The 26,215-nt window shown below is 37.5% G+C and overlaps 2 protein-coding genes across 2 annotated transcripts in view; both read left to right on the forward strand.

Annotated features, from left to right (window-relative positions):
* The window catches only part of LOC119721728, a 12,387-nt gene extending 3,098 nt beyond the window's left edge, over positions 1 to 9,289 (forward strand). The window contains exons 2-11 of the mRNA XM_038191695.1: positions 136 to 244; positions 615 to 692; positions 1,045 to 1,225; positions 2,275 to 2,364; positions 2,741 to 2,815; positions 3,051 to 3,108; positions 3,765 to 3,827; positions 4,725 to 4,908; positions 5,422 to 5,600; positions 6,676 to 9,289. Of these exons, the coding sequence (XP_038047623.1) occupies positions 136 to 244; positions 615 to 692; positions 1,045 to 1,225; positions 2,275 to 2,364; positions 2,741 to 2,815; positions 3,051 to 3,108; positions 3,765 to 3,827; positions 4,725 to 4,908; positions 5,422 to 5,448 (865 nt within the window). The 3' untranslated portion in view covers positions 5,449 to 5,600; positions 6,676 to 9,289. The remainder of the gene's footprint in view (positions 1 to 135; positions 245 to 614; positions 693 to 1,044; positions 1,226 to 2,274; positions 2,365 to 2,740; positions 2,816 to 3,050; positions 3,109 to 3,764; positions 3,828 to 4,724; positions 4,909 to 5,421; positions 5,601 to 6,675) is intronic.
* Positions 9,290 to 13,455: 4,166 nt separating this feature from the next.
* Positions 13,456 to 24,959, forward strand: LOC119721991 (translation initiation factor IF-2-like). Its single transcript, XM_038191968.1, has 14 exons — positions 13,456 to 13,734; positions 14,075 to 14,218; positions 14,433 to 14,556; positions 16,037 to 16,230; positions 17,210 to 17,360; positions 17,980 to 18,057; positions 18,579 to 18,740; positions 19,311 to 19,382; positions 19,955 to 20,026; positions 20,546 to 20,617; positions 21,895 to 21,966; positions 22,541 to 22,612; positions 23,378 to 23,443; positions 24,775 to 24,959. Exons 2-14 carry the CDS (start codon positions 14,093 to 14,095, stop codon positions 24,927 to 24,929), a joined length of 1,416 nt encoding a protein of 471 aa, XP_038047896.1. The 5' UTR covers positions 13,456 to 13,734; positions 14,075 to 14,092; the 3' UTR covers positions 24,930 to 24,959.
* The last annotated feature ends 1,256 nt before the right edge of the window (positions 24,960 to 26,215 follow it).

A 26,215-nucleotide genomic window follows, 5' to 3' on the forward strand; every position in this document is an offset into this window, starting at 1 on the left:
TATATTTGCATTAAACTGTTTGCATGTTTTGTGTGTAGTATTTCACTTTCATCGCCATTGTTACTCTGACAGTTCTTCGGCCTTCAAGTTGAAAATCATTACCATTCCCATTTTGTTTATCATTCTGATTTCTAGACTCGCATATGCAGCTTTCACCATAGACTGCATACTGGAGAAAGCACAACCATCCGTCAAGCTTCATGTCATCTATGATATTGCCTGTACGCTCACTGCCCACTTCAAGGTGTGTTTTTAACTATACTTTAAACTAATTGTCCGATTTGTTTTATTTTTACTGTTGTCTGCTCGTTAGGTTTGTGAAAAATTGTAATCAGGCATGCATGTTTTTCTCGTATCTACTGATTTACTTGGGGTTTTTTGCATCTCGTGAGTGCCTTTTTAAATTGAAAAATACTTTATAAAGTCTTATGTGGTTTGGAAATTCCTAATTTTTTCCAAATTCCCAGTTTCATGCCTGGGTAATGAACAATGTGCATCATGTTACAGGTAACAAACCATTTCATATCCCACGTGTGTGTACACTAAAAGTTTTTATGTAACTCCCTTGATTTGTCACAAAGTTTATTTGCTTGAGTTTGTCTTTGCTTTTGTAGAAAAAAAAGGACAAGAAGCTTGAGCTGGATATGGCACTCCCTGTGTTCCATGCCTATGGGCACAAAATGGCTTGCCAGGTATGAATCCCAATGATGATTTAGTCATTGTTTGCAACAGTGATGCTCAACAGCATAGTAATCGGGGAAAAAATATGTTATACTCCTTGATTAGTGCATGGTAACTTTTTGTTGCAATTAAAATTGATTGTGAAATGTTGTCATATTTTTTCCAAGTACATGTACTATTATCACCATTATAGTTAGATGTGTTCGTGATTTAAGATCAGTAGTTGATTAATTAACAGTAGTTAATTTGTTGTTCAAGTTTGTTCTTTGAAGAGCTAATAATTTGATGTATTTTATTCTACAATCATGTAGATAACAAGTTATGGTTTTGATATTTTTCATCATTCCATCAATCTCCCTACAGGTGGCATACAGCACCAGATGGCGCTGCGGTTACGGGCTGACAGATGGGGAGGTGATGGAGAGGCTCTGGTCCTACTTAAGGCGCTTCTCATCTATAACCAAGGAGATGACACCAGCCCATAGAGAAGACCTTCTTACAGATGCTCTTCTGCATTACAGCCGTCGGAAAAGAGCTGACATTGGTATGAGAACAGTTTTGGATCAACTGCATCATCCAAAATTACCAATATCTTCACCTTTAAAGTTTTGATCATATAGCTTGAATCAATACGTGGAGTAGGGTTTCTAATTTTTTTTAACATATAGTTGTTTTGCACATACATGATTTTCAATTTCGATGCCTGGCAGCTGTTTGAATAGGTCAATGGTTTGCAAAAAAAAATATTCATGCCAACTACTGATATTTTTCACATCTCTCACAATGGTTTGTGTTGTATTGATGATGAGATTCGTGTTAACCCTGTCGGTTCATTCAAAATGCACACAGAGGCTTTACATAATTCTATGGAATCAGGGAATGCATTGCCTATATGAAGGGAAAATACAACATAATTTTCAGAAATTGATGGATTTGGGAGATTAATATTTTACAGCAAATATTGTTATACTGACTTGCTTGAAGTTTTGTGTTCGTAGATTCTAGGAAAACCAAGAAAAAAAAGTTACGTTCTTAAAAAAAATTACGTTCTTGTAGTCTGGTTCCCTGAACTTGAATTGAAATGAAGCAATTTACAGATGCCAAGGAATTGTAAGGTCAGGGAACCAGTGTAGAAGGCTTGTACCTATTCAAAGATGTGAAATTGATTGCAAACAAAATTCAAACTAACTAAATATGGTAAATTGGGGGCAGTATTTGAAAAAAAAGCGCCGGTCGGCAGATCAGTGTTGGAAATTGATCCAAAAATACAACTTTTCTTGAAAATGTCAACTTTTCTTGAAAATGTCAGGACTGTCAGTCCAGTAAGGTATTCCATAATGATCTGGTATTTTTGTTTTTTGATGTTTGCAAATGTTGTATATTCCCTTTAATGTTCAAGTAAAAGGAAATGTGCTATCGCTGTCATGCATATTAGATGTTTGAAAAAATCAGAAAGGTGCTTATGGAAAATAGCGTGGGATTAGACATCGTCCGATAAATTTGACAATCAAGGAGAATTGTTTGCAACAACTTTTTACTGAACTTGAGAATATCAGCAATTACTTGTTTCTTTTTGTTTTTATATACATTTAGGCAGCAGCCTTGTACTTTTGATGGACAGAGCAGTTAGAGTTAAAGAGGATTCTAGCAAAGCACTTGAGGAAATATGTAGTGACTGCGCAGGTAATCTATGTCTATGAAACTTACACTTGACACAATAAAATTAAAAAGAGTGTGAAGATATATATTGACATGAATTACATTGCAAATGACCACTTATCAACAAACAAAACTAAAATGTTGATTGGTCAATTTCCTTTCACATTATATAGATAAATACATATAATTATGTGATACACATAGTCTCCAGTTTGATTTGTGTTTAATCTGGTACTTAAGAAATGGGTTCTGAAGAATATCATTTTTAGCAATGCATTGATACATGCAAATGCCTTGCTTTAGTTACCCCATAACATGCCTTCTGAAGTTGTTTGGTTGAATTAGCAGAATTGTTCAATTTCCTGAAATAAAGATCATACATCGTATTCTACTTTTCCAGTGTCACTTAAAGATATCAAGGATTGGAGGGAAGCAGAAAAGTGTCAAGTCGATGTCTCAAAGTCATCCACAAAAGGTATCAATCTATGTCATCACCATATTCATAGATTTCTCTGGTGGATTAATATTCTATTTTTAACCCCCAAAACAGAAACATGTAGATGTATGTACATCGCCATCATTAACAGAGTTTAAGGGCCATCAAAGTTACCCATCAGGTATACTAAATTAAAATAACATGGATGTTGGCTTCCTCACTAAAAGTACGTTTTTGTGTAGTCTGGACTCTATTTGTTCTTTGTCTTGTGCAGGTCAAGTCCCATGGGAGGAAAAGTATGTGCAGAAACTGCTGCATTATGAACAGAGAAAGTAAGTGTTGTATTGTATGTACATCTTCAAGTGATGTACTTTGTACATGCTTGGGACTGCTATAATAGTAGTACTATAAATTAGAAAGTACATGTCTTTAGTGTCTGTAGTATTCGAATCATCACTCTCATACTTGAAAGTAGCTTGGATGTTCAGAAAATTTGTCAAGAAGTTAAACAGCAGATAAATCATCATGTGGTGATCAATAGAGTAATTATCAAGCTACACTACTGCCGTGTAACATGAAGTGGTTCTTGCATGTATGGCGGGTGTAGAATTTTGAAAAGAAATGAGATCCCCAAGTTGCAAGTAGCAAAGACTTTGTGTTTGATGACTGTTATTTCTCTATTTTTTGTCTATTTGTGTGGACCTTTATACATGTAATTATTGGTATCCTTCGTACAGCAGTTCATTTTTCTTTTATTGTACATTTACAAGTTCCGTATTCTTCTCATTTGCACCTATTATATCAAAATTGAAGTTGTGGTCGGCAGATCATGTTCATACATGCATTCATGCATATGCACGCCTACAACTTTTTGCTGCCTTTGGCAAGGTTGGAAATAATAACAAAAGAGCAACTTAACTTTTGGAATAAGTCAACGAAATTCATTCTAGTTAATTGTAGCATGTTCCTTTTTTATTTCGTTACATAGGGAACAACTGGCACTGTGTGATGATGACACCAGGGCTGGAATGCTTGCTGGCCAATGTCAAGAGTAGGTCTTAGTGTTCATTGCTTAATTTAGTTGAGAGGGTTTTTCAGTTTATGCTTACTTAGGTTATTGTATTAAAATGTTCATCCAGTATACATCGTTATCATGTCTTAGTATCACACTTGAATGATTCATGGAGGAAGGAACAAAAAAGTCAGAACTCTAGTACTTGAAAGTGTTACCTGATCGTCACCGCCCATCTTGCCTTACAATTGTTTTTCTCAGAGGAGCAGTGACAAACCTTACTTATTATGCAGCATATAGGGAGGTTGATGGTTACCAACTAAAATGGCAGCAGTGATCATCAAGTACAAAAGGTGCTTGCGGTCATGCAATGAATGGTCCCGGCTTGTGGGCACAGTGCTTTAGCCATGGGCATTCCTGAGGGACTGGAATGTTAATAGTCAAATGTTAATAGTGCATGAGTTCTGACTCCTCCATGATTGACTAGACTACAATTTGTATAAATGTACTTGTAGTTTAACCTGCAGTACACAGATGGAGTATTTGCTGTCTGGCAATACATGTTATCAAATCATACAAATTGATTTGAAGTTTGAGGTACCTTTTGGCCCAAGATGTTATTATGATAAATATAGATTTATTGAGAAATACCTGCTGGAATTTAATTCTTTGTTTTTATTTTGTGTGTTGGCATAGTACACAATAAGTGGAGGAAATGCAAACCACCTGTATTGGTGAAAATACATTGGCATGGAAAATCCCTTTAAATGCAGTCACCTTATTTTTTTGTTTGTTCTAGAAATGTTTATTGCACAACTCAGAATGGCATTTATATTACTCACACTTGTGATGGTAAATTACATCCTAATATTTGTCTTTTGGGAAAAGTATAACACTATATAAATTTTGAGAAAACAATTGTCGTTTTCAAACAAGGTTAGATCAGGATCTGAAGACCCTCGAGCAGAGGCATGGCATCCAGCGCTGGTGCAACGACAACCCTGCCTTCATAACCCACCTGGCAGTGATGAAGGGAAAGCAGCAGGTGGCACTCATCCAAAAGCTGTGGTCACATGCTGTTGAGTACACCTTTTTTTGGACATGTCCAAAAAGTATTCAGGTATGGAACTCATAACATTGTTTACATATGAACGCAAAACATATCTAAAATTATAAGCCCTCATTCAAACATTCACAGACAGTTAAGAATTAAAATAATTGATTAGAGCAAGTGCATTAGACACTGTGACTCGTTAGACAGGCATGCACCTTTTCAGCTGATCAGCTGATTTCCTCTTTTTTGACCTCCCATGTGTGCCATTGAAAATACAAAAACACTTTACAAAGTCTGGGAAAAATTTGAATTTCCTCTTTTTTTGTGGTTTCCCAGTTGCATGCCTTGGTAGATAAACTCCAATTCTGCTTCATATTGTTACCCGATAATACCATACTAAATCATGTTGAGTCAAAGCATGACTGTAATCATATCCCTTTAAAGATCAATGTTGTTATTGATTTCGACCATACAGCTTATTTGATCGATCGCTTGACACAAACAGGGACCCAAGCTTAATTCTTTGATTGGAAAGGCTTTCATGAATTACTTTTCCAAATGTCATTGATTGCTGTACAGAGGGACAGTCTGTGGCCACCAGACTAAGTAAGCAGATACGGAAGTCTTCCAAAGCTTTGAGGAAACTGGTATCTGCTTACAACAGCTGTGACTTCACTACACCACCGTCGTCAACATCCCACAAAGATGTGATTGACTTGACTTCACAGCTGTACACAAACTTGACGGTGACAAAACAGGTAGAATGAGGTTTTAGTACTTTGTTTAGTTTGATTGTTTGCTGTTTGATTTACCTCGGTTTTGAATTTGTTAAGTGTTGTTTTGTGTTATTTTGATTCTTTCATTTTTATCCCCTGGCTTTTTAAACCAAAAGGGTGATATTGTGATCGTTTCTTCCTTCTGTGCGTTTGTATGCCTAGTGCGTGAGTATGTAAACACAGGCAATCACGGACTAGGGACAAAAGAGTAGGGACACAAATAAAGGGTCCACGATTGACCGTTAGTGCAAGATTGAAATTCGTGTACAAAACCAATGAGAGCTGTTGCTAAAAGTTACAGGACAGACAAAGGAATGAGGATAAGGGACAATGGGGGTCCGCGATTGCTGGTGTTTACAAATATGGGTGTGTCTGTATGTGTTATATTTTGGTTTTGTTTACTGTTTAGTGCTGTCATAAAATAAGTCTGTCTTCAAGCTCAACCAAACTTGGTGACAATAATAGTTGGGTGAAGGAGGGCTTCAGATGACCTGAGACATTTGAGTTCAGATTTCATCTAGGAGTTATACATGTGTATGAGGTCATTGGTTATGACGTTTTGGTTAGGTCAACTGAAAAGTGCTGTCATGTGAACTGTTGGACTTAAGTCTCAACCAACTGAAAAGTTAACTGAAAAGTGTGCATACTAACCAACTCTATAAATACTGCCTGTGCCAGTGTGCCTTGGTGATGAGCAAATTTCAGTTACAGTATTTCTGTCATTTTGAATAAACTTGGAAACTATGCAAGTATAATGATTGAGTTTTTGGGAGGTATTCTTGTCTCCTGCTACTAACAAAATTTTAATCTGCAGAAACCACTTTGTCCAGTACTTTCCTCTGGCCCTACTCTTTACACTTCAATGTGTTCTTTCAGATGGAAATTGGTCATGCATATTCTGCATATTACCAAGTTCAGAGAGCTGACACATGTGTCATGTTAGTCGCTCTCAAACATGCACAGAGCCATGCATAATATATGGACATGTGTCCCAAAAATATTCATATCAATGCATCACTGATTCCCCTCTTCCATTTCTTTTTCCTTGGATTGAAAGGGTAGCACACCCATTCCCTCCTCAACACGGCGAAGAGCTGTCGATCTCATCAATTTGAGTGACCGGGCCAAGGAGGAGACTGCACTGGTTGAGAAGGAAATGGCTCGAGTTCTCCAATCAGTGTCAGACCGACACAACCAGTTGGTGGCACTCGTGAAAGATCTGCGCTCGGCTGAGGCTGATAGGGCTGAGGGCCTGCTGTTTTTAGTTGGGAATGCCATCCAAGAGCAAGAACAGCTGCACCTCAATCTGGAAAAGTGTTTTTCAAATTATATTCCCATATCATCTTGCACCCCATTTTTCAGGTCTACCATACTTTCAGCAATTTCTCCAGAACTTTCACCATCAGATGAGACTCCACTGTCTTCAGATTCTTCATCTGACGAAAGTGAGGATGAAGCTGTTAGTGATTGATTTCTAAACTGAGCTGATATACTGACAACTCATCCATTTGGTTGATTTTGTGATTTTGTTATGTTTGTGTTTTTTGGTTTTAAAGGTCACTTTTGGAAGTCTTTACGCCAACATTCCAAATTCTTGTCAAAATCAGTCATATTAACTAATACAGAATTTGACCTAGCTACGTTATGTTATTTACGTTGAAACTGCTTGATATAATATTCTCATTTTAATCTACTTATGCATCAAAATGATCAAACATTGATAGCAGACTGTGTCGCCAAGAAATATGTTTAATGCAAGCCCGCATTACAGAAAACAGAGCATTTTCTTATTGGTCAGTATGTCAGGGCCAAAGTATGTCTTCAACGATGCTTGCTTTCTTTGAAAACACAATTACCTTCTATGCTGCAAGATATATATATGTATATATATAATGATGCCCCCTATTTTTGTACCTGTCCAGTATGACCTTTTTGTAAATAAGAACAGGTTTAATTCGCTGTCCATTGATCACAGTAATGGTATGTTTTGCTGAACATCAACATTAATCTTTATTGTGATACGTGGAATTTTGGGGTTTTTTTACCGTGTATATGTCTAAAAGTATAATGGGAATAGGCCTAGTACATGAATGATTTGGATGAATATTTTGTTAACAGGTAGCGTATACACGTACAATGTCCTTACAAGTGCGACATGCAGAGCTTTGTTGAAAATATGGGGCTCCCTTTGGGTTTGATGATTTTTTGTCTCGTCCTCGATTTGTATTTTGAAGTACATGTATATACATGTATAAGTTAACCTTCCCTTTACTATGATTGTCTATTTTTTACGAAGAAATTAGATGTTAGCAAAGCTTGATCCAATCCTTCCAAAATCTGTGGCCGCATTGTGCTAGGATTTATGTTTTCATGAAAAGAAATTTCACACAGAATATTCTCATATCAAATATGCAATGTTCTTATATCAAATATTCATTGAAAAAAATGAATAGGCCTTTTACATGAAACCATAAATACTAGCGCAATGCAGCCATACATTGTGGACGTTTTGGAAACACGGGTTATTTTGATTGAAATCATCAGTTGAACATTGTCTTTCCTATAAAGTAGACCTACAAGTACTTTCAGAAAGACTGCAAATGTGCAGTCTATTTTAATATTATTAAGTTCATTTTTATATAGACCAAGTATGTTTTGTTTCAATTGAATTAGGTGTATTCGTGCTGAACAGGAATCCTTCAATAAGCCAAGTCAACATTTCACTCATGCATGTGCAAACTCTCACAAACAATGCATTTTTGTTTGATAAATAAAGCATGTCCAAATGTTCCGTTGTTTAAGTTAATTCACTATAACAATTAAAACTATTTATTCTCAGATGTCAAATTCATCCCTCTGCTTATCTATATGTGATTCATTATATCCTGACTAGGTGTTACAATTAAATTTAATAATGAAACAGAAACAATTGTTCTTGAGAAATCTGTTCATGAACACGTGTGTTGCTGATGTATTGGGTACATGTACATTTTCACCTTGTATGTACAACATTTTAACAGACATTTGGGTCAATGTTCACATATTCATTTACTCAACGTGAATATGATAATGTTAAACGTTTACGGAGTATTTCTTTAGCAAGTTAGGCATATACCCGTGCGGCTATTTTATATACGAAATGTAAATAATAATTGACTTAAAATTCTTAAAGTGTCTTAACCTCTTATTTATGTCATAATTCAAGTGAACAATGCCTGGCCTTCATTTCTTATAATTGTACTGCCTTTAATGTTAACAGCTTACAAGTATCAAACAATAAGGAATTTGGATTGATAAGTTGTCATTGCTTCGGTATCAAGCTTGGTCTTCATATGAAAACAAATGTCGGAATTTCTGAGATAGTTCTGTGAATGTGAATCTCGTAATCAGGTGGTTAGTGATGTAAAGATTTAAGGACAAATACTTAATATTACGTAGAAGTTGTTATCATTTTTTTTATTTGTGAAATCAAATGAAAAAGTGCATATTAAATAGACAAATAAGGTCATCCTTTTATAGAATTATAACAAAAACCTGGGACACTCTGAGCAAACGCAGGGTTTGGCCAACTTGGCCAGCATTAATGTCCGTATATTGGTTACTTGTAGTTACTTCTTGTGCGTGCATAGTGGAAGATAACATGGAATAAAACTACTCTGCATGAAGTGATACTGGTGAACATGGCCTTAGTTTTTTAAAGTTCATTAGGTCATCGCGTCCGTAACAGTAACTATAGGATTCCCCGTAAATCAGTGTATCTACTCGTGCAAAACTGTTATTGTCTGCAAACAAACTGACAAAACGAGGGGACGGAAAATGTTGCGAACAAAACCAACCGAACATCAACAAATTTGGATTTGAGATATTCAACTGGGCATTTATTTTGCCTAGCTTGATCATGTGGTCCGTTAACTCATTTATTAATTGAAGTATATCTTGCGCACGAACAGGTACCCGTCCCTGATAATCGATGGTGCCCCAGTCGACTCTGTCAACAAAGACGATACAATTATTGACTTAATTACAGTTGAAAATTTAGAATTGAAGCTCGATCGACTACATAAATTAATTATGATTTGAACATTCCCCGCTTTCAGGCTGAGCCTTGGTTCGTTCATGGTTCGTTATTTGCCAAAGTATAGAAAGTTTGGCCATTAGGCCCTATGATAAGCGCTTAGCAGGGGCGGATCTGGGGCGTGGGGGTCAACCCCCCCCCCCCCTTCCATACAAAAAAAATGCAACTAAGGCCAAAAAAAATATTCGGTCTCTGGTCAGACCAAAGTTCCGGAATTGACGCGGCCACGCGGCTTTTTTTTTTTATTTTGCTTTTTTTTTCTTTCTTCAAGCTTCGATTGTACAGACAAGGTGGGTACTATTTTGCTTTTTTGGTGTCCTCATGTACATTGGTGTCCTCCATAATTTGCCTTGGTGCTTTCGATCATTTGCCTTGGTGCAATTTCCCATTCCTTGGTGCTCTTTGGTAAAAATAATTGAGGAGGTGCGGAAATAGAGGGCGCTGTTGGAGCTACCGCGGAACATTTTGGGAAAAAAAGATCGACGCGCATGCTTAAAATCGACGCGCGCGCTGACCAGAGACCGACTTATTTTTTTTTTGGCCTAATAGAGAGAAAGAGAGACTTCAACTAGAGAGGAAAGGGAGGGATGGACAAAATTAATAGGGAAGTTCACGTTAGACCGTAGCCTGCTATGATTAGTTGCACATAAGACTAAAAATTAAAAAGCGCCAGGACAGAAGAAAATGAGAGACAACCCTCGCGCGACCGGGAGGGGGATCGACGAGCGAGACGGGGTGGGCACGCGCGACGAGAAGAAAATGCACCCAAACCTATCGACCAGGGCGACACCCCCCCCCCCCCTCCTTCAGCCCTCACGTGTTTCGTCCCAAACATATAACAGTTTGATGTTATTGCTCAGGATAGCCGATTCAATGACTCCAAACTCCGAGTCGATGATATTTTGTTTAGGATAATCTTTGCCCCCCCCCCCCAAAAAAAGAAAATGGTTAGATGGATACTCGACTGAGAGTGCACCACAGAGCATGTAAAATCTAAAATTGTCACGAACTTGTCACAACTATAAAAATCAATATACATGTTACCAAATATTAATTTTAATATCCTCCTGTTTCCGTTCAAGAATCACTTTACGAAAGGACTGTTTACTGCCGAAGGCTTCTGTTCTGTTATTTCGTCGCGCGCCGGGGTTTGACAGAGCACTCACGCCTGTATGGCCGGCTGTATGCATAGTAATGACTGCCATACATTTACTATGTAAGAAAATAATGAATAAACAAATTAATAAATATATGAATAAATAAATAAATAGAATAAACACCGACTAAAAGGATGCCTGGTGACTTATAGGCCTAAGCATCAGTAACGAGAAACGCACAGACACTACGATAAACTCGCAACAGTCTAGTCTGATTCGTTATCGACAGTGAAAGCTTTTATCCTGACACCTGGAGAACTGATACGGGAAACATTAATCTCTTCGATGTAGCATGCCTTTCAAACCGTTTAGATAACAGAATTAAGGCTAGTTAGTTCATTAAGTAATGATTTTGGATGACAACGAAGTGTAAATTTGACAGAAACAGTAAAAAGACTTGCACAAGTTTGCTGTTACAGGGCGCCCTCTCGCACTGTGTTGTTAGAAAATAATTCACGCACAATTATTTTAATGCGATAAAAATATCAATTAAATATATCCTCTACTTTTTTTTCAGTATAATTGAGTTTATTTAACGGAGAAAATACCAGAGAAAACATAAGCGTTACAAACAAGTTTGATTTAATTACTTCATTTTTGGAAGAAAATTCCCCTCTGACGGAAACGAATCATGTTCCTATTGTGTCTTCCGAGTCTAGTTTCTCTTATCTGTGGCCTCAGTTCCAAATTATAGGTAAGGTGGATCGGAGATGTTTGCCAAGGATAAAAAGATGAATCGCCATGTCAAACGTTGATATTGAGTTGTTGTAATATTGGTACTTAGCTCGCAATAATTAACTAATGACTTATAAACAAATGTTTTTCGAATACGATGCCAAATTCATAATTTGCACCGCGCCGGGGACGCGTACGTCCGTCTTTATTATCTTATCTATACTTCATTTTCTTACTCGTAAACCGTGTAAAATCACGTCACGGGGTAATGTCTATTGTTAATGCTTAAGTTTTAGCCAAAAATGGCACTTTATGCAAAACAGGCATTGTGTTCAATTGGATAGGAAACTGTAATCGCACGCCGCCCCTAAAGCTTTCATAAACATTTACCGCCCACAGTATGTAAACTATAATATGTAAATTTTGCAGTCGGATAAAATCATGATCTCATTGTAAGCGAGTTTAACTTTTAAAGTGCCTTTTCTCACATGTTAAATGTGTTATTGGTGAAACCCTTTCTTATAACTTATTGGCTGTTCATTTTCACGTCCAATACGCGTAGGCCCCATATACTATTGTCTGACAATGACCAGCAGGAATTGCGACGGTGAACAGTGTCAATGGAAAATTGTTGTATAGCACACACTCCCCCCCCCCCCCCCCCACACCTCTACATCCCGGATGTGTCTACGTTGGAAAAAAAACATGTCCACCTCTCAGAACAGATGAAACTTGGGCACCCCGCCCTCATGACCCTACTCGCCCCCCCCCCCCCTTCCTGGTATGAGAATCACGACTGCGTCACTGGTCACTTTGTGTCTTTTTGTTCGACTTCATATAAGCAAAAATACAGACTACAGGAACTTAACAACTGAAATTTGTATTAGGTATAAATGTTGTTTAAATTTTGTATATTCAGAGAAAGCTGTATTGAATTACTATTTCATGTTAATCAGCATCCAGGACACGTTTCATTCAGCCATTGAAACTACTTGATGTCACAAACCGTACCAACGGTACCCATTCTCGGATTTGCCGAATTACTTCACTTAAAGAAAAAAACCCGGCATTTTTGGAAACAATGTTTTATTGTTTTCTTCGAAATGACACAGCATACCTGAAAGAAGCATGAATAGCCTGTGGCGACCGATTCAGTTGGATAGAATTATTGGAAATTGGCATTTAATGTATTAAGCTGGATCCGTACTCATTTTAAGCCGGAGTACCAGTGAGAGTACCACCATGCAGTATGAAATTGTTATTGTTTAAAACCGGCAAATTTAGTGCCCTCATACCGTGCTGTCAATCAGTGTGACCGCTTTAAGTAGATTTTGTTTTTTATCAGTCACACCTCTGGCGAGTGGGCTCAAATTTTGAGTTAAGCAGAGTTTGAGTTAGAAAATGCATTTTCTTTGCATTAAATTTCCCTGTAGTAAATTCAAGTGCGGTTCTACGAGGGGGGGGGGGGGCAAAAACAGAAGCATCTTTTGTCTCCCCCCCCCCAAAAAAAAATCCATAAAAAATGGCAGTAGAAAATGTTAAAAGGTGATGTCACAAGCGAACGGCCTGCCTCCTAAAAAAATAGTCGGGAGAAGGATTGTCCGCTCCCCATCGAAAATATGAAACGAGCCACACCCACTCCCCTGCCCACCGAGTGATTTTCTGAGTGTCCGGAGAAAAAAAAAAAGTTCTACATTTCGGCATGCCTACCTGCAAAATTTCTGGATCCACGAACGAACAGCAGGTATAGTGTAATGTACTCTAATGACGTGCACAATCACATATGTGTCAATTTAACACACCCCCCCCCCCCCCGAAAAAAAAATAAGGAAAACAAAATATTTTTTAAGAAACGTATGATCAAACAGAATCGTGGTAGCAGGTTTTTGCTAAAGTTAGCATAATTTTGAAATGCAAATCTGGCCACCTTGGTCACGTGACAGGAAACTTTTTTTTCATCACCAGAACCATGCTGCGCAGCGCCGCGCCGCAGCCGGGCCACGGGCAACGGCCACCTGGCCGGCGGCGCGGTACCAACATACAGTACAGCTCAGCTCATCACGCGCGGCCGGTGCTGGCATATCGTATTCTGAACATCGAAGTACACCTCTAATCAAGACCGTGTACTTGACTTGTTGCAGTCTTGGCGAAGCAATTCGCATAAAGTTTTACGAGAAAAAAAAGGAGCAGCCTTCAAGACGACACGGAGGTATGTATCCAGCCATGGTGACATTTAAGGGAACTTTAATTCAAGAACACTCTGTATACTAAGCAAATCGGCAAACGTCGAACATGTATTTATGCCGATCTCAGCTGTTCAAGGTGACGGAGAGGTGTGGAGGTGCACCAGTTGTGAAGCTTAGACATTGGAGCTACTGCTTGATGTATATTCCTTGCTCTATGGACTGTGTAGTTATGAACGGATTTTTGTTTTAATGCCCTCTATTTTGTGATTGAACAACATATAAGGAAGTTAGAAAAAAAAATGCAATTTTAATATTAATATATATGCTAACAAACTTATCAATGTTTTTTTCTGTGTTTTTCAGAAGTTTAAAAGTAGGCCCATGGAGCATCAGGAAAAACTTGACAGGCTCTGGGATGAGGGCATGACAAACTATGGGACAGCCGAGGCTAAAAGAAAGGTTGCATTGGCCATCGAAAGAACTGGTTTGACTGCGAAGCAAGTGAAGGTATCAATATTTTCATCCTTCTCAACCAATTGCGGTGTAGATTAATTTATGCCAGTGTTTCATTTATTAAGTCATCAAGTTTCCAAATTAAACAGAAGGTCTGTGTTGCCAAATATTTTTACAGCACAGAGCAAGAAGAAGTGCCACATGCATGACATGTTAACAGTTAGGCCTATTAAGTGTTTTTGAAACAATTAACTTTCTGTTTATATAGCGTTGGATAGACAATAAACGCAGGACAAACCATCGAAAGAATGGCAAGCAGAGGGTCTTACCCCTGCGCAAAAGAAGATGCAGTGGCTACAACATCTTCATGAAGAAGTTTATAGGCTCAAAAGGTAAGATTTGTCTACTTAATTGTTCTCTTTGTGATACATGTAGAAAGAAACAGCATATTAAAGTGAAACATGATTTTTTTTTTAGTCCCCCAGAACCAGGAGTTAAGTTGGTATGGTTGTTTATCCTTGTGACCTTGTTCCCACTGAAGAAACATCTAGGCCTATATATTTCCTGTTTATTCAGTAGCAGGGTTCATTATTGGCCACTCTTAAAATGCAACATGTAATGTCACAATGGCCACTATATCCACATTGTTGATATTAATTAGTAAATTGCCAACAGGTCACTTTTCAAATACTTTCTGGTATGTAAAAATCATGTACTTTAATCAGTCTTTTTTTCTTCTAGTTATTAAATAACAAAATGGGGATATATAAATCAATCAGCATTTTACAAGAACACACACTGCATACATGTGTGTAACCGGTAAAACATTTTAAATTACGTTTTTGGCACCCTTTTATTGTTTTCCATCTTTTCTAAAAGTCTGTCCTGAATATTTTTTAAGAACTATTTCATAATAGAATACTCCATGGAATTAGTTTTTAATCCATTTAAATTTGTTTTATTTCTTGAGCTTAATTGTCCAAGTATCAGTAATGTAGTTGGTTTTTGTTTTGGTTGGTTTCATTGTTGGATCATCCTAGGACGTACCTCTTGTGGAAAATAATAGATACTTTGGGCTCTCAGTGTGTTATCCACATTCCAATCCCCTGCTAAAACAATTACCTGATCCATATCCACTGGCACAGTCATTCATGGGTTTTTCTCTACACTGTGTCCCTTTTCTATCAGCCTCATGTTATTCATTATCCTCGTGTGGTTTGCCCAGGAATGTCAGGCACTGCAATCCTAAACCAGGCCTGTGATTATAAATTTTGTTTTAGCCACTGACCTTGCAGAACTCATGTCTCTTTCTTCTTATATTTTGTTGTCCTGTGGTACAACTGCCCATGAAAAAAACCCACAGTATTCAATATAAACATGAACCTGCAAATGCACATAAAAACGGTTCCTCAACTATATTTCTGTATGTGATGGGTCTGTTGGTTGGGGGCTTTTTGGCAGCTTAAAATAACATAAGGCGAAGTAAAAAAAAAAACATGTTTAGCGTCCCCGCCCGCTTCCTTTTTAGAGGCCGCCTCCTTTTTTTTTTTTTAAAGACAAAAATTGATAAATTTTAACGATCTCTGACGAAAGAAATCGTATTTTTAGACTTTTATACCGTGTATAAAGCTGTGGAAATAGTCAATGAGTCCAAGTGGCGGCCATTTTGAAAAAAGCTGGTAACCATCTTGAAAAATAGCCCGGCCGCGTTGTCTTGAAAAATGTGTCGGGCGGCCATTTTGGAAAAAAAAAAAAAAAGGGCCTCCTCCTTCCTTTTTGTCAAAGAGGCAGGGCGCTAAACATGTTTTCTTTTTTTATTTTGCCTAATGCATAATAATTATTTTATAACCACCATTCTATTTGCTTATAAAGGTGCCACGGCTCTTAACAGGGCACAGATGATGCAGCAAGGTGTGCAGGAGTGGCGGGGGTTGGATGAGGAAAATCGAATGCTCTACAACAAAGAGGCTGACAATCAGAATCAGTTACCCCAGCAAACCACAACCCTTGGAGAATCAGGGTTTCGAAGCTTTGCCAACAATCTTGGCCATGAAGTTTCTAACATGGTGAGATTAAAAATGGTGTTTATGTAATGCAATTCACATTTTAAATTTTACTGTAACTAAGTGATGAAAGAATACAACTTGAAAGGAATCATGCAGTAATGCAGTACACAAAATAAGATAGATGATACTATTGATAGCACCGACTCATTTTTGCCTTTTAAAATACATGATATTTTGTACTAGGATTTCATTGCTTATCATCTTTCCCGCTGTAATTTCTGGTTAATCCATGGCAGACAACAATAAGAAAACAATTCAAGAAATATTGTTTCGATTCTGGATATAAACAAATTTTACAGTAGATAATAAATTCATTACATGTACAAGGCCAAAACATAATAGTTCTGCTTCGGTTTACATGCATTCGAAAAGAGGGTAGGTGGGTAGAGATTTTTTTCCCTTTTTTTTTGGACGATTATATGGCGGCGTCTGCCTGTATATAGGCCAGGGTAAAAGGTAGTTATTGATGGTTTTAGTTGTTGTTTTGTTTCATTTTTGTCCATAAAAAGATGGGCTGTCAGAATACGGTAGGTAGGCAAACCGAGAAGCAGAAGTACTTTTTTGGGGACCTTATATGTGTGCATTTATGTCAGCAAGTATCAATATAACCTAAAAGTCAACTAGTCAGTCAACTGAAACTTATCCCTTCCTACAGGTGGTTGTCATTCGATCAGTAACAAACTCCCTCAGGGAAAAATCTTGACATACATATCTTAGAAAGATTGAAATTTTGTTTAATCCAAGCACTGACCAAAAAAAAACCAAAAACCAAAAACAAAAAAACCACCAAAACTTAAGAATTATAAGTTCAATATATTGTGTAGTCTTATCAGAGGGGATCCACGACACTCTTTTTATTTCATATTATTGTGTCTTTCAAAGGTTACTTCTGTGTACTAGATTGCTCACTTGTGTTTTAACAGAGCACTCATTTTGTCTTCAAATTTGTTGCTTATTTTGTTGGGACATTTATTCGCAGTGTGCAAGAGTTGATGGCTTGGACTGGGTACTGGTGTGCACTAGTGCATCTTTAGGGATCTCTACAGTGCATGGCAGTGATGTTGGTGTCGATCTTGCCACTTCCACAAATTTTGCGTCCAAATTTTGTGCTTCCAGTGGATTTAGTGGAGGTGTGTATTGTAAAGTTTGAGTAAACGTACATCTAACAGGGGTCTTCAACCAAACATCAATCAAACTATAACTAAGGAAACATCATGTCTATATTATTAATAAAGATCCTTTCAAAATGTTGACACCTTGAAATTGATTAAGTCATGTATAATGCTGGGGAAAAAATCATTGCAAAAAAATGTTTTTGATCTCAAAATGAATACAACTTGATACACCAATGAATGCTGTCCCACTCATCTGGGGAAAAAATACTGGAATTAATCTATGCCATCAGAAGTTATGCATGTTTTAATACAAGATTTGATACCTGTCCATTGATGCCATTGGAAGCTATTAAGCTGAGTGAGATTTAGACATTACACACAAGTTAAATGCAAATGGGATTGCTAAACAAATAGCAATGTACATGTACGTATTCCTTCGTTACTTTTATGAACATTCGTGATTTTGTTTTACAAATGATATAAAAAAGGATGATATATCCCCCAAAAATGGTTCATGAAACCTTACTTTTTAACTGACATTAGAGGAGATATAACATTGCAACACAAAAAGGGAGTTACATGTATATATTTTCATCATGTTGATGGTCTCCTTTCAATTTGTTCTAACACCTAGTTAACAAGTCCAGCACCGTTACTGAAGACATATCACAGCTCAGGGTTAAAGTGCAGCAGCTCTTCAATCAGAAATACAGTAAGTTGGAATGTGGAAAACAAGTGGGGAGTGGACTGGCTAACTGCAATTTTTGTCGTATTACACGACATTTTAAATATAGACCACACACGGGTACTATATGTGCCACATTTGGTGGTAAAAGAGTATATTTCGATTAAGCCCCCCAAAAAATCTCCAGTTTCTGGTATGGAACTTGCCCAAAAAGACGCACGGCAACGCGTTTTTTTTTTTTTTTACCTGTTTTTTTGCTTTAAATGTCGGCTGATGACTGCAAATGGTGCCAGACTTAACTTAGTGCAAAAATATGGGAGTCCAGAGAGGCCACATGTTAACAATTATTCTCCATCATAACCCCATCTAAAAACATGTTAAAATTGTGCAGCAGCAGGATTCCAGTTAAACCAGTGAGTTTGGCGGTTTTGAGACATCATCTTTCATAGACAAAAAAACTTTTTATTTTGCCGAAGCGCATGGCTACGGCGACTTTTTTTTTGGCCTTATATTATATTGACAAAAAAATGTTTTCTTTAATACTACAGGGGATGCAACATTGGGCAAAAAGAGCCAGATGAGCTACAAACTGCTGGAGGCTGGGCAGATAGAATGCACAGGGCTGCCGATGCCCTTGAAGAGGCCTGGGGCCTATGGGAGAGAGGCCCTCAAAAAAATCATTGAGGCAGAACCATCTATCAAATTCACAGGTGAAAACACATCTCTATCTTTAGATGCACTTTCATCATGCTTGTTTGTGAAGCTCATTTCCAAAATATCCCATACTTGCTGACCGAAAGCTAAATAACCAGTTCTTCAGTAAAAACGTCATACATGTGCGCACACTTCCGATTGCTACTATTACATGAACACTCAAGTTGCGTTAACTTCCAGTTCCAATGCTACTTAACAACGTGAAGTGGGCATGATTTATACTGAGGTGACATCACACGAATGAACCAGATAGAACTTGTCTTGTTTTAGTGCATGTAACATAGGTGAATGTGCAATGCAATTGCAATACATTTAAGCAGTGAAACCCCCCCCCCCCCTCGAGGTTGTCAGTTTTAATTATTAGTCCCAAGATTTGATTCTGGTGATACATGAACTAAGTGGCCTATTTTCGAAAAGTGAGGCCCCCCCCCTCCTGCCAAATCCTGTGTGCCCCACTGCATTTATGCACATTTACATTGTAATGTGCTTCAACCCGAAATGTGCTTCAAATGAAAACAATCACTGAATAATCAAATCTTTACATCTTTGCTATTTTTTAATACTAGTGTCTGCCCAGCCTCCCTCCACATTGGATGATGGCCCATCTGGCCAGCTTAATGCTCAACCAACAAACAGCAGTAAGTAGGCCTATGTTTTTGTGACGTGGAATATTTCTTTGAGCTCATACAGTGCATATCAGCAAAAGGATTGTGGATACTATGTGATTATTTTTTCATTAAACTCCAAGTACTTTGAAAGTCCATTTTTGGAGCAATGGTCAACTTTTGATCTAAACCAAATGTTGCAGAAGTGGCCAAACTGAGAGTAAGTGAAATGCGTTGAACAGAGGATTTTGTTCAATGTTGTCGACTTGAGTTGCTGCATTTGAATTGAGTTTTACAGTCAAGCCTTCATTTGCTTTGTTCTTAGTCCTGAATTTGAGAGTACATGCAAGGACATTTGAATTGCTCTTTAATGTTGGATTATTGACAATAACACTCATGTAAATAATAAAACAGATCCGTTTAAGTTGAAGCAAAACACATCCAATTCTTGCTGACTACAGGCTCATATAGAATCGTGAATGAATGAGCCCTGCCAATCAGCACGTGCTTGACCACAAAATGGACTTGTGGTACGAATTTGTCTTGTGTAAAAGTGTTACACTGAATAATCAAATCTTTACATCTTTGTTCTTTTTTAATACTAGTGTCTGCCCAGCCTCCCTCCACATTGGATGATGGCCCATCTGGCCAGCTTAATGCTCAACCAACAAAAAGCAGTAAGTAGGCCTTTGTTTTTGTGATGTGTAAAACATTACTCCAGCTCAGTGCATATCAGCAAAAGGATTGTGGATACTGTGTGTGGTTTTTGTCTTTTTAGTAAACTCCAAGTACTTTGAAAGTTCATTTTTGGAGAAATGGTCAACTTTTGATCTAAACCAAATGTTGCAGAAGTGGCCAAACTGAGAGTAAATGAAATGCGTTGAACGGATGATTTTGTTCAATGTTGTCGACTTGAGTTGCTGCATTTGAATTGAGTTTAACATTCAAGCCTTCATTTGCTTTGTTCTTAGTCCTGAATTTGAGAGTACATGCAAGGACATTTGAATTGCTCTTTAATGTTGGATTATTGACAATTACACTCATGTAAATAATAAAACAGATCCGTTAATAGGTTGAAGCAAAACACATCCAATTCTTGCTGGCCACAAAATGGACTTGTGGTACGAATTTGTCTTGTGTAAAAGTGTTGCACTGAATAATCAAATCTTTACATCTTTGTTCTTTTTTAATACTAGTGTCTGCCCAGCCTCCCTCCACATTGGATGATGGCCCATCTGGCCAGCTTAATGCTCAACCAACAAACAGCAGTAAGTAGGCCTATGTTTTTGTGATACATGTGTAAAACATTCCAGAGTTGTAATGACTCGACTCAAGTCCGACTCGAGTCACAATTTTGGTGACTCGACCCGACTCGAGTCCCTAAGGGTAAATGACTTGACTCGACTCGAGTCACTGCGAGCAAATGACTCGACTCGACTCGAGTCCCTCATCAGAATGACTCGACTCGACTCGAGCGAAGGCTAATAGACTCGAATCCCAAAAATAAAAGCACAACTTTGTGAAAAGTATTTGCAATGACTTACGATGCAAAATTGATGCTCACTTCGCTTTGCGAAGAGCAGTCATGTATAAATATACGTGTCACAGACTCCCACCTCATGGTTCTAGAACGCACAAAATACTATCCAGGAACCAGATTTTTTAACACATTTTCTTATTCGCTGTTTCATCATTGGCTTTAGGCGATTTCTTATGAAGTTCCTGGATTCGAACGCTGGCTAAACTTATGGCCTCCTTTTATAAATTTGAGTAATATAGTGTTCAAATATTCGTGACTCGAAATGACTCGAGCTAAATATTTGACTCGACTCGACTCGACTCAACCTTTGGACCTAATGACACGACTCGACTCGAGTCACTTCTTTAAAATGACTTGACTCGACTCGAGTCACTTCTTTAAAATGACTCGACTCGAGTCACTTCTTTAAAATGACTCGACTCGACTCGAGTCACAAAAATCAGTGACTCGTTACAACTCTGAAACATTTCTTCAGCTCAGTGCATATCAGCAAAAGGATTGTGGATACTATGTGTGGTTTTTATTTTTTTAGTAAACTCCAAGTACTTTGAAAGTCCATTTTTGGAGCAATGGTCAACTTTTGATCTAAACCAAATGTTGCAGAAGTGGTCAAACTGAGAGTAAGTGAAATGCGTTGAACGGATGATTTTGTTCAATGTTGTCGACTTGAGTTGCTGCATTTGAATTGAGTTTAACAGTCAAGCCTTCATTTGCTTTGTTCTTAGTCCTGAATTTGAGAGTACATGCAAGGACATTTGAATTGCTCTTTAATGTTGGATTATTGACAATAACACTCATGTAAATAATAAAACAGATCCGTTTAAGTTGAAGCAAAACACATCCAATTCTTGCTGACTACAGGCTCATATAGAATCGTGAATGAATGAGCCCTGCCAATCAGCACGTGCTTGACCACAAAATGGACTTGTGGTACGAATTTGTCTTGTGTAAAAGTGTTACACTGAATAATCAAATCTTTACATCTTTGTTCTTTTTTAATACTAGTGTCTGCCCAGCCTCCCTCCACATTGGATGATGGCCCATCTGGCCAGCTTAATGCTCAACCAACAAACAGCAGTAAGTAGGCCTTTGTTTTTGTGATGTGTAAAACATTACTCCAGCTCAGTGCATATCAGCAAAAGGATTGTGGATACTATGTGTGGTTTTTGTTTTTTTAGTAAACTCCAAGTACTTTGAAAGTCCATTTTTTGAGCAATGGTCAACTTTTGATCTAAACCAAATGTTGCAGAAGTGGCCAAACTGAGAGTAAGTGAAATGCGTTGAACGGATGATTTTGTTCAATGTTGTCGACTTGAGTTGCTGCATTTGAATTGAGTTTAACATTCAAGCCTTCATTTGCTTTGTTCTTAGTCCTGAATTTGAGAGTACATGCAAGGACATTTGAATTGCTCTTTAATGTTGGATTATTGACAATTACACTCATGTAAATAATAAAACAGATCCGTTTAAGTTGAAGCAAAACACATCCAATTCTTGCTGACTACAGGCTCATATAGAATCGTGAATGAATGAGCCCTGCCAATCAGCACGTGCTTGACCACAAAATGGACTTGTGGTACGAATTTGTCTTGTGTAAAAGTGTTACACTGAATAATCAAATCTTTACATCTTTGCTATTTTTTAATACTAGTGTCTGCCCAGCCTCCCTCCACATTGGATGATGGCCCATCTGACCAGCTTAATGCTCAACCAACAAACAGCAGTAAGTAGGCCAATGTTTTGACATTATCACCAATTTTATGAAAGGGCCTATTTAGAGAGTTCCGCCACTTTTCATGGTGAAATCTGTTTTTGTTCCCACCTGTCTTGATTTGCAACCATAGCCTGACAAATGACACCACATAAACCACAATCGAAAAGTGGCGCAATTCTCCAAATAGACCCTTTCACAAAATTGGTCACTGCTCAGTCAACCGTGAATGTTATAACATGAGCAGGGTGTCATTTTAAAGAGGAGATTAACCCTAACAGAGGATATCTCCCTTTGATTCACATGTGCCCTACTTCTCTTCCAATTAGCAAAAAATATCTCTGTTTCGTTTTTTTATCCACCCTGTATAGTGAAACTCACAAAGCAAATACCCTGATGTACATGTTCATTTTCTAATTTGTGTTCAGATATGACATTTGAGGTGTTGTATCATAGATAAAATGATGTCAGAGAAGTGTCATTAGAAATTTACAATACATAATAAGCTAAGACAGATTCCAATAGATTGACTTGTGATTTAATTGAGTTGTGAAAATTTGCCCTATCAATTACTTGATTGTATTTCCAGTAGTTTACCCCTCTTTTAACATAAGTTGTACCTCATTTTATTTCTTGTTTTTTTAATGTAATTTCCGTGGTATTTTATGTAATGCGCCTTCGATCATTTTTATGTAGACCACGCAATATAAATTTTAATTTATTATTATTATTTTTATTATTACTTCGAGTTTGTCACAATTTTGTTGTCTCCAACAGATGTGCATGTAGAAACACCAAGTGACTTGACATTGCTTCAACACATGGTTGAGCAAAATGCCACAGGTATGCTTACAATCCCGCTTTTTTATGTAATATATCTTGGGTTGGTTTGAAATTGCTTTGTGTTATACAGTACAAGTTGAATTGGAAAGTAATGGTTTTTAATATTACTGTCAACGTAAAAAGCTTACTGTAATGAACCACACGGGGTACTGTAGAACATTGCACAGTTGTTTGGATTGCAGATGATATAGAAACAAACTTTATAGGTGCATATTAAACATCTGATTAAGAACCGATTGAGCATTGCAAACATCAAAAAAGAAAAAGAATTACCTAATTATTATGGAACAAGTTGCTGGACTGTTAAAAAATGAGTCTAAAGCATCATGTACAATCATGGCACCTGGTGTGCTGACATTTTCAAGAAAAGTGGCATTTTTGTATCAATTTACAATGCTGTTCAGCCAACCCAGTTTTTTTTTTATTCGAATATTGCCCCCAATTTACCATTTATGTTTAGTCTGAATTTTGATGAACGGGTGTATGTTCATGTAAGTTGGACTGGTCCCCTGACCTAGTTACAATTCCATAATGTCTATAAATTGCTCCAATTCAATTTCAGTGGGGTCCAGGAAGCAGACTACAAGAAAACAATGGTTTTTACTGGTTTTCTGGCATCTGCAAACACAAAACTTCAAATAAGTCAGTGTAACAATAAAATAGTAACCCCAAATCTATCCATTTCTGAAAAATTACACCCAGAGCAAATGTTGTTTATAAAACTGTATGCATTTCTTTTAAAGGGAATGTACATCATTGGCTTTTGCTATAATTATCAGAAATTGACTATTTGAGAGGTTAGTATAATAGATCAAATATTGTTAAACTTACATGTTTGAAATTTTGCGTCCGAAAATGCTGGAAAAAACCAAGAAACACAAAAGTGTTCAAGTAGTCTGGTTCCCTGACTCAACTAAAGATGAAATGGATCAATTTATAGATGCTGGAAAATTGTAATGTAAGGAAACCAGTCTAGCTGGCCTGCATCCGTTCATAAACATGTAACCAATAGCAAACATAATTTTGACTGAAAAAAAAAGTAGTGGAAAAATAGTTAGGTTTTTCCAACGGTAGTCGGCCAACCACCGTTGGAAATGATACAAAAATACCACTTTTCCGGAAAATGACTTCACACCTGGTGCCATAATTTTACAGGATGCTTAAGACTGTCATTTACCAACATCCTAGTACACATGTAAGGTATGTCGTAAGAATTTGGTAGTTTTGTTTTTCGATGTTTGCAAATGTTGTATATTCCCTTTAATCATAAGCCAAACATAAAATGGCGGCTCTTCATGTGCAACTCTTTTCTTTCCCCTTTTAATACACAGATTCAGATGAATATGAAGTGGAGTGTTTGACGGAAAGAAAAAAACTAAGAGGCAAAATATACTACCTAGTAAAATGGAAGGGTTTTACTGAGCAGACATGGGAACCAGCAGGCAATGTCTCATACCAGCTGCGTAGCAACTTTAGTAAGAAATAGAAACGATAAAGGGGGGGGGGGGCCAAGACAATGTATTTTCAGTGATACTTCCTTTCTTTCATTTAAATTTTAAAACCTTTTCCCCCATTTGAATTGAATTGTTAACTGGAGCTACCATTATTTTTTCTTGATAAAAAGAGAACTTGATCCATGTCATAATTATCGTTTAAGAAGTCTTTCACTTCTAGAGATTGCTCATTGACACAAATTCACCAAACTTCAGAAAATGTTAGTCAGTCTAAGTCCAAAAAGAAAAAAAAAAAAGGTTTTGGATCATATGGTGCTTGTAGCTTGTGCAGTGTAAAACAAATAACAAAAATATTAAATAAATAAAATGCAACGAAAAGTAATACGTGCCCCTAAATGCTAAATTGCTTTTCTTTTATGTTCAATGACATACAGGTGTAATGTAATCTGTACCTCTGGCGATATTAAATATACCTTCTATGAAATACTAATAAAAGAACAGCTGCAACTGCTACGCAGCTGGTATGAGACATTGCATGCTGGTTCCAATGCATGCCATGTTTGAACAACAGTACAGTCTGAGCTAGGTGCATTCCGATCACGAGCCGCATGGGCATCAGTGTGCATTCGCCACATCTTCATGTATACATGTACATGTACATCTCAATTGGAGATGCCTGGTGATGTAGGCTGACATTCATGTTCTTCATATGGGAGAAATGCACCTAGGCACCAGCTGCATTTCTACATATCTGTTGTTTATTGTATCATTTGTAATTTTATCATTTGTAATTTGTACTATTTTTCTCTCTTTATTGGTATTATGTTTTTTTCTGAGTAAATTGGATTTATTGTGTTTCAGCGCCTTGACCACCTTAATACATGTGTAGGTATGGCGCTTCAGATCCGTCAGAATAACTTACGTGCTGAAATATAGCAGGTTTTTTTCACCGAACATTGGGCCTCCATAAAACTGTAAAAATGGGGGGGGGGGGGGGGGGGGGGGGAAGCTGGTTGTCAACACAAATAATCAATTCAAAATCGAAGGGGGGGGGGGGGGCTGGTGCAATATTTTGAATTAAAGGTGCTGTTGAAAACATACGATCATGCACACTGTATCACTTAATAGTGTACACTTTAATACATTAATTTTTAGTATCAGAGCGAGGGGGGTGGGTTCCAAATTTTTGTCACTATAATTATACAAATTAGGTTCTTTTTGAGTCGGGGGGGGGGGATTGATCCCCAAACAACCACCCCCCCCCCCCCCCCCCCCCCCCGGATCCGTGCTTAGTGTGGGTCAGGTTCATGAAATATAA

Source organism: Patiria miniata, unplaced genomic scaffold, assembly GCF_015706575.1.
Source record: "Patiria miniata isolate m_02_andy unplaced genomic scaffold, ASM1570657v1 HiC_scaffold_14, whole genome shotgun sequence".
NCBI classification, from domain to species: Eukaryota; Metazoa; Echinodermata; class Asteroidea; order Valvatida; family Asterinidae; genus Patiria; species Patiria miniata.

What these genes read in the sequence shown, in the direction of transcription:
- LOC119721991 (XM_038191968.1), top strand. Translation starts at nt 14,093, where the DNA reads ATGGAGCATCAGGAAAAACTTGACAGGCTCTGGGATGAGGGCATGACA. An exon ending in TGCTCAACCAACAAAAAGCA is followed by an intron (nt 20,027 to 20,545) that starts GTAAGTAGGCCT and finishes TTTTAATACTAG; the next exon opens with TGTCTGCCCAGCCTCCCTCC. An exon ending in TGCTCAACCAACAAACAGCA is followed by an intron (nt 20,618 to 21,894) that starts GTAAGTAGGCCT and finishes TTTTAATACTAG; the next exon opens with TGTCTGCCCAGCCTCCCTCC.